This window comes from Callospermophilus lateralis, chromosome 13 (assembly GCF_048772815.1).
Source record: "Callospermophilus lateralis isolate mCalLat2 chromosome 13, mCalLat2.hap1, whole genome shotgun sequence".
Taxonomy (NCBI): Eukaryota; Metazoa; Chordata; class Mammalia; order Rodentia; family Sciuridae; genus Callospermophilus; species Callospermophilus lateralis.
This window is the reverse complement of record NC_135317.1, coordinates 84,537,071-84,552,605: the sequence shown is the minus strand read 5'-3', so window position 1 is coordinate 84,552,605 and position 15,535 is coordinate 84,537,071. Positions and strand designations below refer to the sequence as shown.

Genomic DNA, 15,535 nt, shown 5'->3' with positions numbered 1-15,535 from the left:
ATTAAGAATAAACCAAAGGGAGAAAGAGCAGAACTAGCAGGAGAGGCTACTGCACTAGTCCAAGTGAGAGACTGGCTTGCACCAGGATGCTGGCATTGAGAAGTGATTTTATGCAGTTTATAACTTGAAGGTATAAATGACACAATTTTCTAAGGGTTTACACATGCTAGTGACAAAAAGAGAAGTAAGGATAACTCCACAGCATTTGGGCCAAGGAACTGTCAGATTGGAGCTGTTTTATCAACTGAAATAGGGAAGTTGAGTCGCATGAGGTTGTAGGAAAGATGGAGATGGCATTCCTTGAAATGTGGAAGAGCACAGAGGACGCTGACTGGAATATGGTAAATCTGAGAAGTCGTTTAGACAGCCAAGTAGAGAACTTGAATAAGGAGTTGGAACTGGGAGACACTGTCTTCCTGTGGTCATGAGTTAAAAGGGATACAAAGCACAACATGAAAGTCTCAAAACAGAGAGTCACAAAGATGAGAATCTCTGCTTCGTCGTATTTAAGATGGAAAAAAATAAAATTAAGAAATGTTTATTTAGACTACAGCAGTTAGTCTAATGCCAGAAAATCTCAGAAACTTCATAATAAGCAATCTTTCCACAAACTGAAAAATCCCTAGGGGTACTGAAGCTCCTGTGCCTCTCTTGCTTTCTGTTGTGGTTTAGATGTAGTGTCTCCCAAAAGCTCACTTATGAGACAATGCAAGACGGTTCAGAGGAGAAATGATTGGGTTATAAGAGTCTTAACCCAATCAGTGAAATAATCCACTGATAGGGATGAACTCAGTGGTGATTGAAGTGGTAGGGAGTGGCTGGAGGAGGTAGGAATTGGAGCACGGCATTGGGGTATTTATTTTGTATCTGGAGAGTGAAAACTCTCTCTACTCCCCAATCACTATTTAATCTGCTTCCCTCTACCACACTCTTCCACCATAATATAAAGCCTCACCTCAAGCCCCAAGAAATAGAGCCAGCCTTCTATGGACTAAGACCCCTGAAACCATAAGACCTTAAATAAAGCTTTCCTCCTCTACAGTTGTGCTGGTGGGTCCTTTACTCACAACAGCAGAAAAAGTTGACTAAAACATCTTCCTTTCAAATAACTTGAGACATGCTGACTAATCAATGAAGATATGTTGAAATATCCATAATTGTATTTCATAAAAATTATTTTAGGCCAGGAATAGTGACACAAGCCTGTAATCCCGCAACATGGGAGGCTGAGGTAGGAGAACCCCAAGTTCAAGGACAGTCTCAGCAACTTAGTAAAACCCTCAGCAAATTAATGATATCATCTCAAAATAAAAAATAGAGAGGACTAGGGATATAAATTAACTGGAAAGCACCCTGGGTTCAATCCCCTGTACCAAAAAATATATATATTTTATATTTTATATATTTTATATTATGTATATATATTTTTATATACACGCACACATATATAATATTTTTAATAAGGAATGACCATATCACATAGATTATTACATGATAAAACTTCACTTATTACCTATCTCCAAACCTTTGAGTAAATACAAAGCCATATTCACTGCCTAAACAAGCTGAAGAATATTCAACTAACTTAAAAGAATATTATGTACCCACTTTTCCAATTTATGTTTTAATATTTTAAGGGCAGACTTTCACAGGAGAAAAGAAAAAAGTCATGGAAATTACTCATCAAATTCACATTTTCTATTTTGAAAATTGTTGTACATTTAGTAGACTGCATAGTGGTACAGGAAGCTGATGAGATACAAATTAGTCATATCATTACACATGCAGTTCCCTTCCCTATTGCCTCCAGCAAAGGACAGCCCCTAAAAAGGAGGTTCATAAAAGAATACAATTTAATAAAAGCCACAGGATTGTATAGGAAAAGTAAGTTGACATGCTAGAATGTTTCTATTCAAGGTAACAGCTACAATATAAGTGAAAATACCTATAAAGCTAGCCTACAGAGAGCAAAGTTTGGGGGAGTGCATCTAATCAAGAACACAAAGATATTAAGGTATTTTAAGAGACTGAGCCATTTTAAACAATTATTTGTGGCACTTCTATTACAATAACATTTCCATGGATCAAAGTTCAGTATTATCATTATACAAATAGATAAAGACAAAAAGAAGATATTTTTACAAAGAATCTATAGTCAATATTCATGTAGCACCTGAAAATCAGATCAATTGTGACCAAAAAAAGGAATTCTCTATAATGTTCTTCATAATGTAATCCAAATGAAAATAATTAAAAGAATACGATTGAAGGTCAGACAAAAATACCTTACCACTCATTTCCTTGTGAAGGGTTTTCTAGTAGCACTCGGATTATATATAATAAGCAGCTTAATAATTTGAGAGAAAAGTTGAACAGGCGTATCCTTAGACCTTTAAACAAACAACAAAAATTTGATTTTAATATGAACTTGTTCACAAAAGGCTAAAAAGGGTTGTCAAAGTTATCAAGTTTAAGTACAGCACTTAGATTGTATTTAGAAACTACAATACTATAATTGTCTGAATTCACTGAAGTTCTTGGTAGCTGAATTTTAATTAGTTGAGTATTGAAACAAAAAGTGAACTTGACAGGATGCATGAACTGTAAGTGACAGTGAACATCACTCACTGAAAGTAAATCTATTGGATAATCAAAGCATTTGAGTACACTTATAAGTTTAACCATTTAACATACACATGAATTTTTGGATAAAGTCTAGCTAGCTAGAAAATAAAGCTGTTTACATATTCACAGGATGAATAATAAACTTTGGACCTTCAGAGCAGCTTGTAGACTTGATTATACAGAAATTGTAATTATATTTATATAATTTTATGTTTTGTTTTTAATATTCATTATATAATTACATTATAGCGTATATTAATTGTATATTTACATGTTACATGATATTTATGGAGAGAAATCATAATAGTTCATAATAAGAAACAAATATGCATGTTCTCTCCTTCACTCTCTCTCTTGCCACTCTCTCAGTCTCATTCACATATACACACATTTGAATTGAGTCTTATTTTTAACCAGGTTAAATGCCAATGAAATATGTAAGTTTTTGTGAGTATTATGACTGTCATGTGTATGTCTCTTAAACTGTTTTGGTCAGAGTTACACAACCTAAAATACTTCATGATGATGAAGAAGTGCAAATAAGTTTAAGCTAAGTAAAAATAAACCTTAATCACTAGGAAGATTACCTTTCATGCACTTATTTGGTGATATTTGATTTGCACATTTTTAATGAAATTTTGAGAAAGACTTTTCTAAAATTTTTACTTATTAAAATATAGAAGTAAAATGTTACTCATTTTTTAAATTCTGCCATGAATGTACCTGTAGCATTTCCTAAGAGTAAAAAGATTAATATTTCATTGTGTAATTTTTCCTAGATTTTCCTATTAAAATGCTGAATACATTTGATGGGTTGGCTTCTTTATAAAGTCTTTTAAATTTTTAATGAAATTTTATTTGTTTTATAGAACTGGTTCTCTACTTTAGTAAGGAGAGTATTCAAACAATGCATCCATTTTTCTGGTCAGGAGAGATAGGATTGTTAGTACTGAAATTAAGGAAACCTTCCATTCACATGATTTGGCCCTTTTAGGTCATGTCTATCAATGGCGCTTCCTTGATAATTCTAAACAAGCAGGTTAGAAAGACACTAGTTATTAACAGTCTTAACCCTGAAACTAATCTACTAATCTCTGACCAGTGTGTGCCTTAAATATTTAAATATTCCCTATAGTCAGTATTTGAGAACACCCCACAAGTCAAGCCTGTCTCTATGAATCCTATCTACAAAGGCACAAGTTAATTTAGAATACTTCAGGAGGAGTCAAAATTCAAAGAGCTTAAAGTCCACACAAATGAAATACAGATCTCTCCATTCCTTGTTGACATTTTAAGTAGTAATCCTGTGTTATTGCAAATGGTTTCTAAAAGTACACAGTATAACAGCAAAGAAGTATCACTGATATTTCAACCTTGAATTGGGTCATGAGGGCAGTGACTGTCCTATTAAAGTTCTAGTGTTTCCCAAATTGTCTGATGATAAGAATCATTGAATGTTAAGCACTGAGATTCACCCTATACATGCTGATTCAAATTTTCCAGTAGGAGAACGTTAGATGTTTCTTATTAAGCCTGACTGGGAAACGCTGAGCCCTTCTCTCATTAATTCAGAAAGTTATTCCCCATTGTGATCAATTTCCAGAGACTTGTCAAGCTCTTTTAGATACTCCTCACATTAAAAAGTATGAATTTCTCACTGAAAGTATTTTTCTCAATGTTTCCACTAACCAAATAGTTTATGCAAAAGTCTATTTAGTAAAGTGGGATTTACACAATTAAAGGTGCTCAGGAGATAATAATACTAATAGATGAAGCATTTACATTTTTCTAAAATTTTACTATCTTCCAATCAAAATTACCAATGTCACTATTCTGTACAGAAAAGCATTTTGCAAACTACTGTGCAGTTAGAATTTTGAGGTAATTCATTTACAAACAGAGAGGGAAATGATATGAAGGACTTACTTGATCTCTGGTTTTTAATGAAAAATAACTTTAATCTCTCTTTAAATGTGTTTTCGTTCATATAGAATTCAACTTGTACTCTGCAAACAAAAAATAAAAACAAATTTATGCAAGCTCAATTACACCTTTATTTTTATGAACAAAAATAAATATAAACGAACTCTTCAATTCTCTTATTAACCTGAAGGTATTATGACCTAAATATAGCCTACAAGGCAAAAAAAAAAAAAAATTATGTCATTGAATGCTTTATATTCATGATTGAATTACATGCCACAGAAAATGAGAACTGATACATTGTAGAGAGAAATCACTTTCTAATTTTAAAGGTAAGGTCAGTTCAAATATAATATGTAGTAAATGCAATTTTCTGTATTAACAAGTGAAAGAACAAACAAGGCTCCTCATCGGAAAAAAATGCCCGTTTATTGAGGAACAGCTCTGCACATTGATAGAGCCAGGGGTGGTTTGACAGCTTAACAGTTTAATGGTTTGACAGTTGGTATGGGGTGCTTTCTTATTGGTAGGTAAGGATCATGTGAGCCAGCAGGGCTAGTCTGATTGGTGGGTAAGGATTACTTGAGCCAGCAGGGCTAGTCTGATTGGTGGGTAAGGATTACTTGAGCCAGGGGGCTCACCATTAGACAGCTCTTTTCAGGGGATGGGAAAGTTAGTCTTTGGAGCCAGGGCGACTCCCCACAACGAGTATAACCAGTGATATAGATGATTCAAAACAAGAATAAAGAGAGTTTTAACATGTGTCTTGGGAATTATTTTGAGACAGTTATTTTCTCAATTTTTTTCTCCTGCTATAATAATTAACTGGATATTTCAAAAATCCATAGCAACACCAGTCTAGATCTACTGAATCAAAATCTTAAAACATAGGGCCTATAAATCTATTTTTAACAAGCCTTTCCCTTCACCTAAAAACTTTCTTGGGACATAACGTTATTTAACATGTTTGTTTCTTATTTTTTTAGGTTCATCTTCCAATACATATGGATCAGATGGAAAAAGGGGACACCACAGACTGCAATAGAGTAAACGAAATTCCATGTATAAATAATTTTATCAAAATGAACCCAGTTATGCATAACTATAATTATTTATTACAGCAATATAGTTATTCATAGTACATATGAATCTGCAAAGGAGCGGTAATGGTAAGTTGAATGTGAAACATAAATAGAATATAAGCAGATGACTCAAGTAATAAATAGAATTTCACATATTTAATGCACCATAAAATAATATAAACAGTCTTAAAAATTAAGACAATTCTAATGAATGATTTTGCTCTCTCTCTAAATCATAGAAAACTGCTAACATTATAGCATGTTACATGCTATAATTACTATATTCCAAATAGTTTAAAAAGAGAATTAAAGTTCTATTTGGTTCATGGTGAATTGTTAATGATCTCCAGTTTCCTTAATTGCTCTCAAACATATTTATTATAGGATTCTAAAAGTGCATTTTAATATTTACACAAACAACAGAAATTTACTTTAATTTCTCCAAATATCACAAGCTTTGGAAGATAGACACTATCTAGATATACACTAGATATCTGTATACAGTAGACAGACTTGGGGAGGTTTGAGGATTTTGTTGTTGTTGTTGTTGTTGTTTTAGGCAAAAGTCATGTGTGAGAGAAAACAGGGGCTGGGGGAAATGACATATGAAGATGCTCATGTATTAGAGAACTTTTTGTCTACTATGATATCTTATATTTTCTCCATTATCCTATATGCTCAAGAAGACTCATGAACACATGAAAAGTACCACTCCAGGGCTGGGTTCCTGGCTTAGTGATAGAGCGCTTGCCTCACATGTGTGAAGCACTGATTCGCATATGAATAAATGAATAAAATAAAGATCCATCAACAACTAAGAAATATTTTTTTAAAAATGGCAATCCTCCATGTCACAAAGGAAAACAGCTTTTTTATCCATCACAAACCAAGTTTGTTCTGATTTTTTAACTTTTTAATGATATTGTCAGTGGCAACATGTTCATACCTTTGTTTTAAAAAACTTGCATGTCCTCTAATTTTTTTGTCTTCTCCCTAAATACTGTATCCAAAAATAATTTTCAATTGCCTTTCATCATTTTCTCACTATCTTTTTTCTTCACCTTTTATGTAAAATAGGAAAAAATACAAAGCAAATTTTTCTTTACTAGATCATTAATTTAGAAAAGAAAATTTTTAAAAATTCAATATCTGCTAGCAAATCAGTTCTAAATGCAAGCCTATATACATGCTCACAGCTTTGTAAACCTACATGCTCACACATACTTTGAAATCCCCTGTACACACAAACAGACACAAATCCCCATTAATATCTGGAAATGCATCACTGGATCTGTTTTCTTTGTTTAATCAAATGAAAAGTCAGTTCATTTTAAATAAAGATACTGTAATAGTAATATCAAGCTAAATTAGCTAAAATTTGTTATGGATACAAAAGCAAATTTGAGAGGACATATGGCTATTACACAAGTAATTTAGCAAAGGCCATGCAGATTTGCTTCCTAGAATCATCAAATTTGTAAGAGTATGCATCCATCCACTTCTCAGATAGTATCTGGATGGAGTTCAGTACCAGCTACATACAGAGAAGCATTTTTGTAACTAAAAATGAGATCATCTAAAACATTAAACAAAAAGAGGGATCTGAAAATATATTACATAAGAGAAAATGGAAGGAACTAGAAAGACTGAATAGATAAAGAGTTAAGGGTCACACAATGGTTGTTTTCAAATATTGAGGGGACATCCATTATTAAAATGGAATGACTCGTGATGTGATACATCACTGAACTGGTATTAGAGAATATGAGAATTATGAATGATAATTACTCAATTTTGAAATGACCATCATTGTGAAGTGGAGAGATCTCTAATACACATAAATGTGCCAAAACCAGATAACAGCTTGCATGCTACTAGAATTTTCCATGAGAAGGCAATTTTGCATGGTGTGAGGGTCTCTCATTAAATAAATTCTGAATTCCCATCTGATTATAAATTATGTGAAGTGAAATGTTTAGCTAATCTACTGATCTCTCTGAGCCAATATTTTCAATGTGGAGCATAGAGAATATTAAGGCATAAAAATATACAAATGATCTTGAAAGCTAAAAACCAAAACCAGAAAATTTTTGGTTCATTCTATTAGGACAAGATAAACATCCTTTAGGGTTGCTATCAGTAACACAGAGTAGAACTTTGTTTTATCTGATCTAGTGACAACTCCTTCCACAACCAAGGCATGACAGTGATGGTATACACTTTGGGGACCCTCTCTATCACTACAGAGTTATATAGTACTCAAGGACGTAATATAGTTTAGTGATTACCCTTCCCAAATTTTTCCAGAATTTTAAGTTTTTGTAAATATTCTTGGTATATCCTCTTCCTGATATAAAGATGCCTTTAGTTCCTCCTTCCTTCCTTCTTTGTTTTCCTCTCTTGCTACCTCACTTGGCCTCCATTCCTCCATCTAACATTTTTCTAAATGTAGTTTCATCTAGTAGATTTTGTTAGTATACTCCTTCGAGAAACCTTCACCAAAACCACAGAGTTTTGAATAATACACTAAGACAAATATATCCCATTTATCCCATTGCTTCTTAAAATTTCCTTTTTTTTTTACGTGTTTATAGCAAAATCAAAATTTAGGATCATTTTGTCAAATTTATCCTAACACAATAACAGTGACTGTATTTTATAAAAAATAAATTAGAATTATAATCATTATTAGGTGGTAGCTTCTATTCAAATATGTTCTCACTGTTAAATTTTGTTATTTTATGCAAGTCACTAATATTTATTGTTTATTTAAATAGATTCTATACATTCATTCTGACAGTTACTTCTGGATACTTTATAATTTTTTTCAACACTTTGTTCTGATTTTTAACTTTTTAATGATATTGTCAATAACAATTATGGGAAACTCCCTTATTGGTAATGACATTTTTTTTTTCATGTTTATCATTTGAGTTTTCAGGCATTTTACAGTTACGTCATCTGGAAATATTCTCCACTACTTCTATTTCCATTATTCATTTTAATCTTATCAAGTGGAAAAGTAATTTAGAAAAAACAATAATTATGGTGTGCCTTTCTTCAAAAAGGATGTCTCTTGTCTTACAGGTAATTACTTTGCTCACACTAAGACCATAATATGCATTTATATTTTATTAAAATTTATATCAGATACAGATTCATATTTATTGTGATGAAAAAATCTTCCTTGAATCTTTCAAGTTGATGATGCATTATTGCGTTTCTTCTGATTTGATGAATTATTCTAAAAGTTCTTCTATTATGTGGGGGTTTTTTTTCTCTAAGAATAAGTTGTTCCTATAATAATATTCATATTCTGCTGGATTTACTGCTGGATTCATTTTCCTATACATTTAAGGAGGTTTTTTTTCTACAATCATAACTAAGATTGATGTGCCATCAACTTTAACTATTTTAGTATCTTCATAGATAAACTAAAAAACTCTCCTGAGTTTTCTTTTTTTCTGGAAAAACTTTAATTACAGTAAACATACTAAATTTTTGACTAAGCTGGTACTTTAGGACTCTCTTAAAGAAATATTCCACACAGAAAAAAAATTAAAAACCCTTAAAGATCACAGAGGAACAAATCTCATTTGAGGAGTAGCTAAACAAATGAGAAACAGACCAAATTAAACATTACAAATAAATCAAAATGTCAGAAAATAATACACATTTCTCTATAATGACATCAAATGGTCTCAACTTTCCAACTAAAACAAATAAGCAGGCAGGATGAATTTAAAAAACAAGACCCAACTATATATTACAGGAGATTCAACACAGGCAAAGACAGTCAAAGGCCTAAAATGAAAGGATGGAAATTGATATACCACGTGAATGGAGCCCCAGTACAAGCAAGAGTAGCTACTCTTATATCTGACAAAGCAGAATTCGAGCCAACATTAATCAAAAGAGACAAAGAAAGTAACTACATACTGGTAAAGGAACCAATCCAACAAGAAGATATAATGATAATAAATATTTATGCCCCAAATGTGAGTGTAATTAATTATATACAAGAGACATTATCTGAATTAAAGTGGCAGAGAGACACTAGCAATATAATACTGGATTATTTCAACACACCTCTCTTATCTAAAAGAGAGGTCATTCAGCTGGAAACTCAATAAAGACTCTTTGGATCTGAAAAAATATTATAAAGCAAATGGTCTTAACAAGCATTGTTTTATCCAACAATAGGGGAATATACTTTCTTCTCAGTGGCTCATAGAATCTCCCCCAAAATAGACCATATTATATGCCACAAAACAACTCTCAAAATTTTTTTAAAAAACTGGTATAATTTCAATAGACTTTTTTGGTATAATTATAATCAAAGTTCCCTAACAATATAAGTGTCTCTTGATGTTCATTTTATTTGGGAACTATATTTTTCCTTTCACCTCTGATTCTGTTGCTCTGCAACTTGAATTTAGTATAAATGTCACCCAGCACCATATTAACTATAATTTAACTGTTTTACTTTAAAATTTCGTATTTCATAAGTTTAAAATAGGTTTCACCATTTTAACAACACAAAAACTAATTCTGATCCAGGTTGTCAATATACTGTTCTTTCAGAAATTATATATTCCTATTTTTTAGTGGTAAGCCCTTGAAACCTGTTTAGGATGCCAAACCTTTGCAGATATGCTCTTTTTGAATCTTAGAATAGATTCAGACTACTTTCAAAGGAAGAATCTATCTGTTTCTCCTTGGTGCCATTTGGTTTTATAAATCTCTACTCTCCCTCTGATTCTGCAACATTAATTATGGAGTCCATGCATAAAGTCATCATTACTGTATTCATTGCAAACAAGACCTTACCTGTCTGGACTCCCCAAGCTAAGCAGACAGTTCAACAGATGCACATTAACCCCTCTCTGTCAGCGGTTTTCCATTGAATGGCATATTTATATACATATATACATATATCTTCCAGTATAAATCTTATTTATGAGGCCTTTTTCTTTCAGTCACTTCTCTATATTTCGGTTGTAGCATTCTCTTAACTCCATACTTAGTGCTGATTCCAAACATAAATATTTAAAAATTGCTCTGTATACTATAGACAGGTTTGGCTCACTCTATTCTTGCCACTAGTAAGCCCTGAGTTGGGTAAACAATAGTAAAAATTGCACCTTTACACGTTAAGTTTATCTCTATCCTCTCTAAAGACTTTCTGGGGAGGTTGAGTTGTGTCCTCCAAAGGGATATGCTGAAATGTGACCTTGTTTGGAAATGGAGTCATTGCAGATATAATTAGTGAAATTAGAATGAGATAATACTGGAGTAGAGTAGGCCCTCAACCAAATGTGACTTATATATAAGAACAAAAAATTGGGGCACAGAAACAGATGCAAAGGAAAGTCAGCCATATGAAGATGGAGGCTGGAACTGGAGTTATAATGCCACAATTCCAGGAATGCTCAGAACTCCCAGAAACTGGAAAAGGTTTACTAAAAAGTATGAGCCTGACATCAACTAAAGTTCAAATTTCTGCCTTCCAGAAATGTGAATCAATGCATTTCTATTATTTTCAGATACATAGTTTATGGTTCTTTGTTGCCCTAGGAAGCTAATAAGTCATTTTCTGATGGTAACAACTAGAAATTTTCACTTTATATCAATTTCTTGAGAACATAAGCTCTATAAGATAAGTACCATATTGACATTTTTCACATAAATCTTTAGCATCAAACGTATTACCTGGAACCTGGTACTAAAGATCACTGGTTTAAAAAAAAAAACTATCCTGTGCACATATATGAATTTCACTTTTATGTATGTCTATAAATAACTAATTTTAAAAAACTATAAATAAATAGAAGGAAGACAAGCTGAGTAGAAGAGAAAGAGAGAGTGGGAGAAGAGGAGGAAAAGGGTGAGTACTGAGGACTGAATTGGAACAAATTGTATCTCACACGTGTATAATTATGTTAAAATGAACCCAAATATTATGTATAACTATAATTCATTATTTAAAAATGTTATCAAATGAGATACTTGAAGAAATGAGAGTTTGGTCTCCAATTCTTTCTTTAGTACAAACTATAAAGACCTGATACTACTAGAAGAAAATGTAGGCCCAACTTCCTTAACAAGACTCCTAAAGTTCAAGAAGAAAAATTTAAAAATCAATAAATGGGTTGGTATCAAACTAGAAAACTTCTTCACTTCAAAGAAAACAGTAAAAATCATGAAGACAGAGTCTAGAGAATGGTACAAAATCTTGGTCACCCACACTTCCAAACTTCAGATAAGCAGTTAATTTCCCCAATATAGAAAGAACTAAAAAAGCTTAACACCAAAAAAACAAATAATCCAATCAATAAATGGGCAAAGGAACTAAAGAGACACTTCTCAAAAGAAGAAATACAAATGGTTAACAAATATATGAAAAAATATGTTCAACATTTCTATCAATTAGAAAAATTCAAATTTAAAACTACACTGAGATTTTACCTCGCTACAACCTTTATAACAATTATCAAGAATATAATAAATGTTAATGAGGATATGGAGATAAACATACACTCTTACAGTGTTGGTGGGAATGCAAATTAGTACAACCACTCTCTACAGCAGTATGAAGAATACTCAAAAAAATACTCAAAAATACTCAAAAAAAAAAAAAACAGTAATGAAACCACCATTTGATCAGTTATCCCACTCCTTGGTATATGTACAAAGGAGTTAAAATCAGCATACTACAGTGAGGCAGTCACATCAATGTTTATAGCAGCTCAATTCATAGTAGCTAAGCTATGGAATCAACCTATATGCCCACACACACATACACACACACACACACACACACACACACACACGCACAATGGAATATTACTCATGACTTTACATCAGACACAGTGGTGCAAGCCTGTAATCCCAGTTGCTCAGGAGGCTGAGGCAGGAGGATTGCAAGTTCAAAGCCAGTCTCAGCAAAAAGTGAAGTGCTAGGCAATTTAGTGAGAGCCCTCTCTAAATAAACACAAAATAGGGTTAGGAATGTAGCTCAGTGGCCAAGTGACCCTGAGTTCAATACCCACTACCAAAAAAAAAAAAAAAAAAAAAAAGGATGACTTTATGACATTCACTTGTAAATGGAAGGATCTGAAGACTATCATGCTAAGTGAAATAAGCCAATCCCCAAAAGCAAAAGATCAAAAGGTCTGTCTGATATTTGGATGCTAACCCACAAGAAGGGTGGGAAGGTGAAGAATAGAAATTCATTGGATTAGACAATGAAGAATGAAGGGAAGGGAGAAGGAATGGGAATGGAAAAGACAATGGAATTAATCTCATATAACTGTCCTATGCACATATATGAAAACACCACAGTGAATCTCACTATTGTGTGCACACACAAGACTGGGAATCCTAATTAGAATAAAATATATTTCAAGCTTAGTAAATATATCAAAATGGTTTCTACTATAAGGTATAACTAAAAAGAATAAAATTTTTTTTAAATTTTTGATTTTCATAATGCATATAAATTGTGTAAGATAGACACTGACTTCATTTTATAGAAAAATAAACTTTGACTCAAGTAATTCTGGTGAGATACCTAAATTCATTCAGTTAGCATGGGGGCAGAGTCTGGACATGGGTCTTTCATTACTGTCTTGCCTCTTGCCTCTTCATTAAGTTTGATTACTTAACATATTCTTATTCACTTTTAAATATTCATTCATAACTTCTGATAGCTAAATTTTTTTAACAGAACAATCATCCAAATGAAAGCTTGTAAAAATAAATTAAAAACAAGCTTGCTATACATCTTTCATTTTTAAATGAAAAATTTAAAATTTTAATTACTAGTTCCCCCACTTGGTGCTCAAGTTTCAGTTTGTTTCTACCTGGCTTCAAAACTTTACTAAGTACACTCAAATGACCTCACTCCAAAGACTTAGGAGTCCTTCCTAAGGCATTTTCCACCTTCTTTATAACATCAAATTCTTTTCACAATTACCCAAACTTGACTTTTCAACTATTAATCAGCAATGTTTTATAAGAAAACAGAAATTAATACTGGTGCCATCCAATAGCATTCTCCGCATATTTTAAAACAAAATTTATAATAATGTTATTTTGGGTAAAGTAACAGTTATACACACACGTATATGTTGCACATATTTGTATGTAAACACACAGATACTCATCAATTTAAGATGGGATTACATCATGATTATTTACATTCTTTGTAAATTGAATGTATCATGTCAAAATTGCATTTGATATACATATTTACTAAATATCATAGCTTAGCCTGGCATATTAGAACCATGCTCAGAATTCTCACACAAGTCTCTAATAGGACAAAATCAATCTAACACAAAGCCTCTTTTATAATAATTTATTGAATTCTTGTATCCCCAAAATGCTGGCAACACAGTACATTATGGAGTATTGGTTTCCTACCATTGTGATCACAGAGTTGACTCAAAGAGGCTTACTGTCACTGCCCAGAATCACAAAAGAGTGTCATACTGCAGATCAAAATTCAAATTTTGAGGTATGGTTTCTACTGAATTTGTATTGCTTTCACTTTATTACAAAGTAGAAAAATTGTTAAGCCCCTATAAGACAGAGACTATCTCTGTGTGCATGTGTATACATATAAATATATAATATTTTATAAAATGTTTTACATATGTATTAAAATATGCTATGATGCATTGGTAATGAGAAGTGGATCTGGGGTTCTAAACTGAATCAGTTTATTTTCATTACAAATAATGCTGACAACCCATCAATAACTTCAATTATTCTACTGGCAGTCCTTGGAAATCATGGCTTGCAAGTAGCTGGAAATCCACAATCTGTGGTTTTCATGGCAAACACATTACAAATCCACCCAAGAGTACTTCTGTATTCAGGCCTCTCTTCAGTTTGAAAACTCATGTCCTCGTGTCCAATGTTCATTTGTTGGATTGGACCTACACCCTGTATTTTCTTATTTTATTTAAAATAATTAAATTTGAAGAACTCTAATTTGACTTAAATATAAGCACAAGAAGCAGAAGATTATTTTTTTAAAAAAAGAATAAGTATAAAATTACATTTTGTCATCATTAAATTGTAAATCAATTCTGCCTGTTCATGCCCCCTGCCCAACTGTATAAGGGGTGCAGGCCTTGGACAGGCCATTATAAAAGAGAAGACAAAAGGAAAATTTCATAGAATAGAACATTTATTCACTTATATTCTATTAAGTATTAATATAATAAAGGGCAGCCACAATAGATAGCATTTAGGCTTGCATGAAATTGAGTTTGATACCACCACCTCTTCAGGGGAAAACAATTAGATGCTTCAAGATCAATTCCACTCCTTCCCTCTCACTCCTCTCTGATTCCATATATACCTGCATATATATATTCATATACATATATAATATATATCAAGGTATCACGTTTTATATATATAACATATCATAACTACATACATGTATACACACACATACACACAGAGAAGCCTCCAAAAGTAAAATATATACACACATGTATATATGCATGTATGAACATACATGTATTTGTTTACATTTTAGAAATATGAAGCTGTTACTCACAAAGACTATGGGAATATATAATATAAGTATAAGCAGCCATAACTCCATCATAAACCTAATAGCCTCCGGGTCAAATTTCATAAGAACTACAAATAAACTCTCTTTTTTCTAGGAGAACAAACGAATGCAAAAGATGCTATACAGTCTCTAACTCTGATCGCAATACAGACAGTTCCCAATTTATCATGGTTCAACTCACCATTTTTATAACTTAGCAATGACATGAAAGTCATACAAATTCAATAAAAACCATACCTCAAATGTTCAGTGTTGCTCTTTTCCCAGGATTGCTAAAATACTCTCAAGACACTGGGCAGCTGCACTGAGC

General features: G+C 32.4%; 1 protein-coding gene across 3 annotated transcripts in view; it reads right to left on the bottom strand.

Moving 5' to 3' along the window:
- Kcnt2 (potassium sodium-activated channel subfamily T member 2) overlaps window positions 1-15,535 on the bottom strand; it is a 345,157-nt gene that overhangs the window by 238,576 nt on the left and 91,046 nt on the right. For all 3 annotated transcript variants that reach the window (XM_076831490.1, XM_076831491.1, XM_076831492.1), the window contains exons 2-3: window positions 4,552-4,631; window positions 2,291-2,390 (exon numbers count right to left, since the gene is read on the bottom strand). In XM_076831490.1, the coding sequence (XP_076687605.1) occupies window positions 2,291-2,390; window positions 4,552-4,631 (180 nt within the window). The remainder of the gene's footprint in view (window positions 1-2,290; window positions 2,391-4,551; window positions 4,632-15,535) is intronic.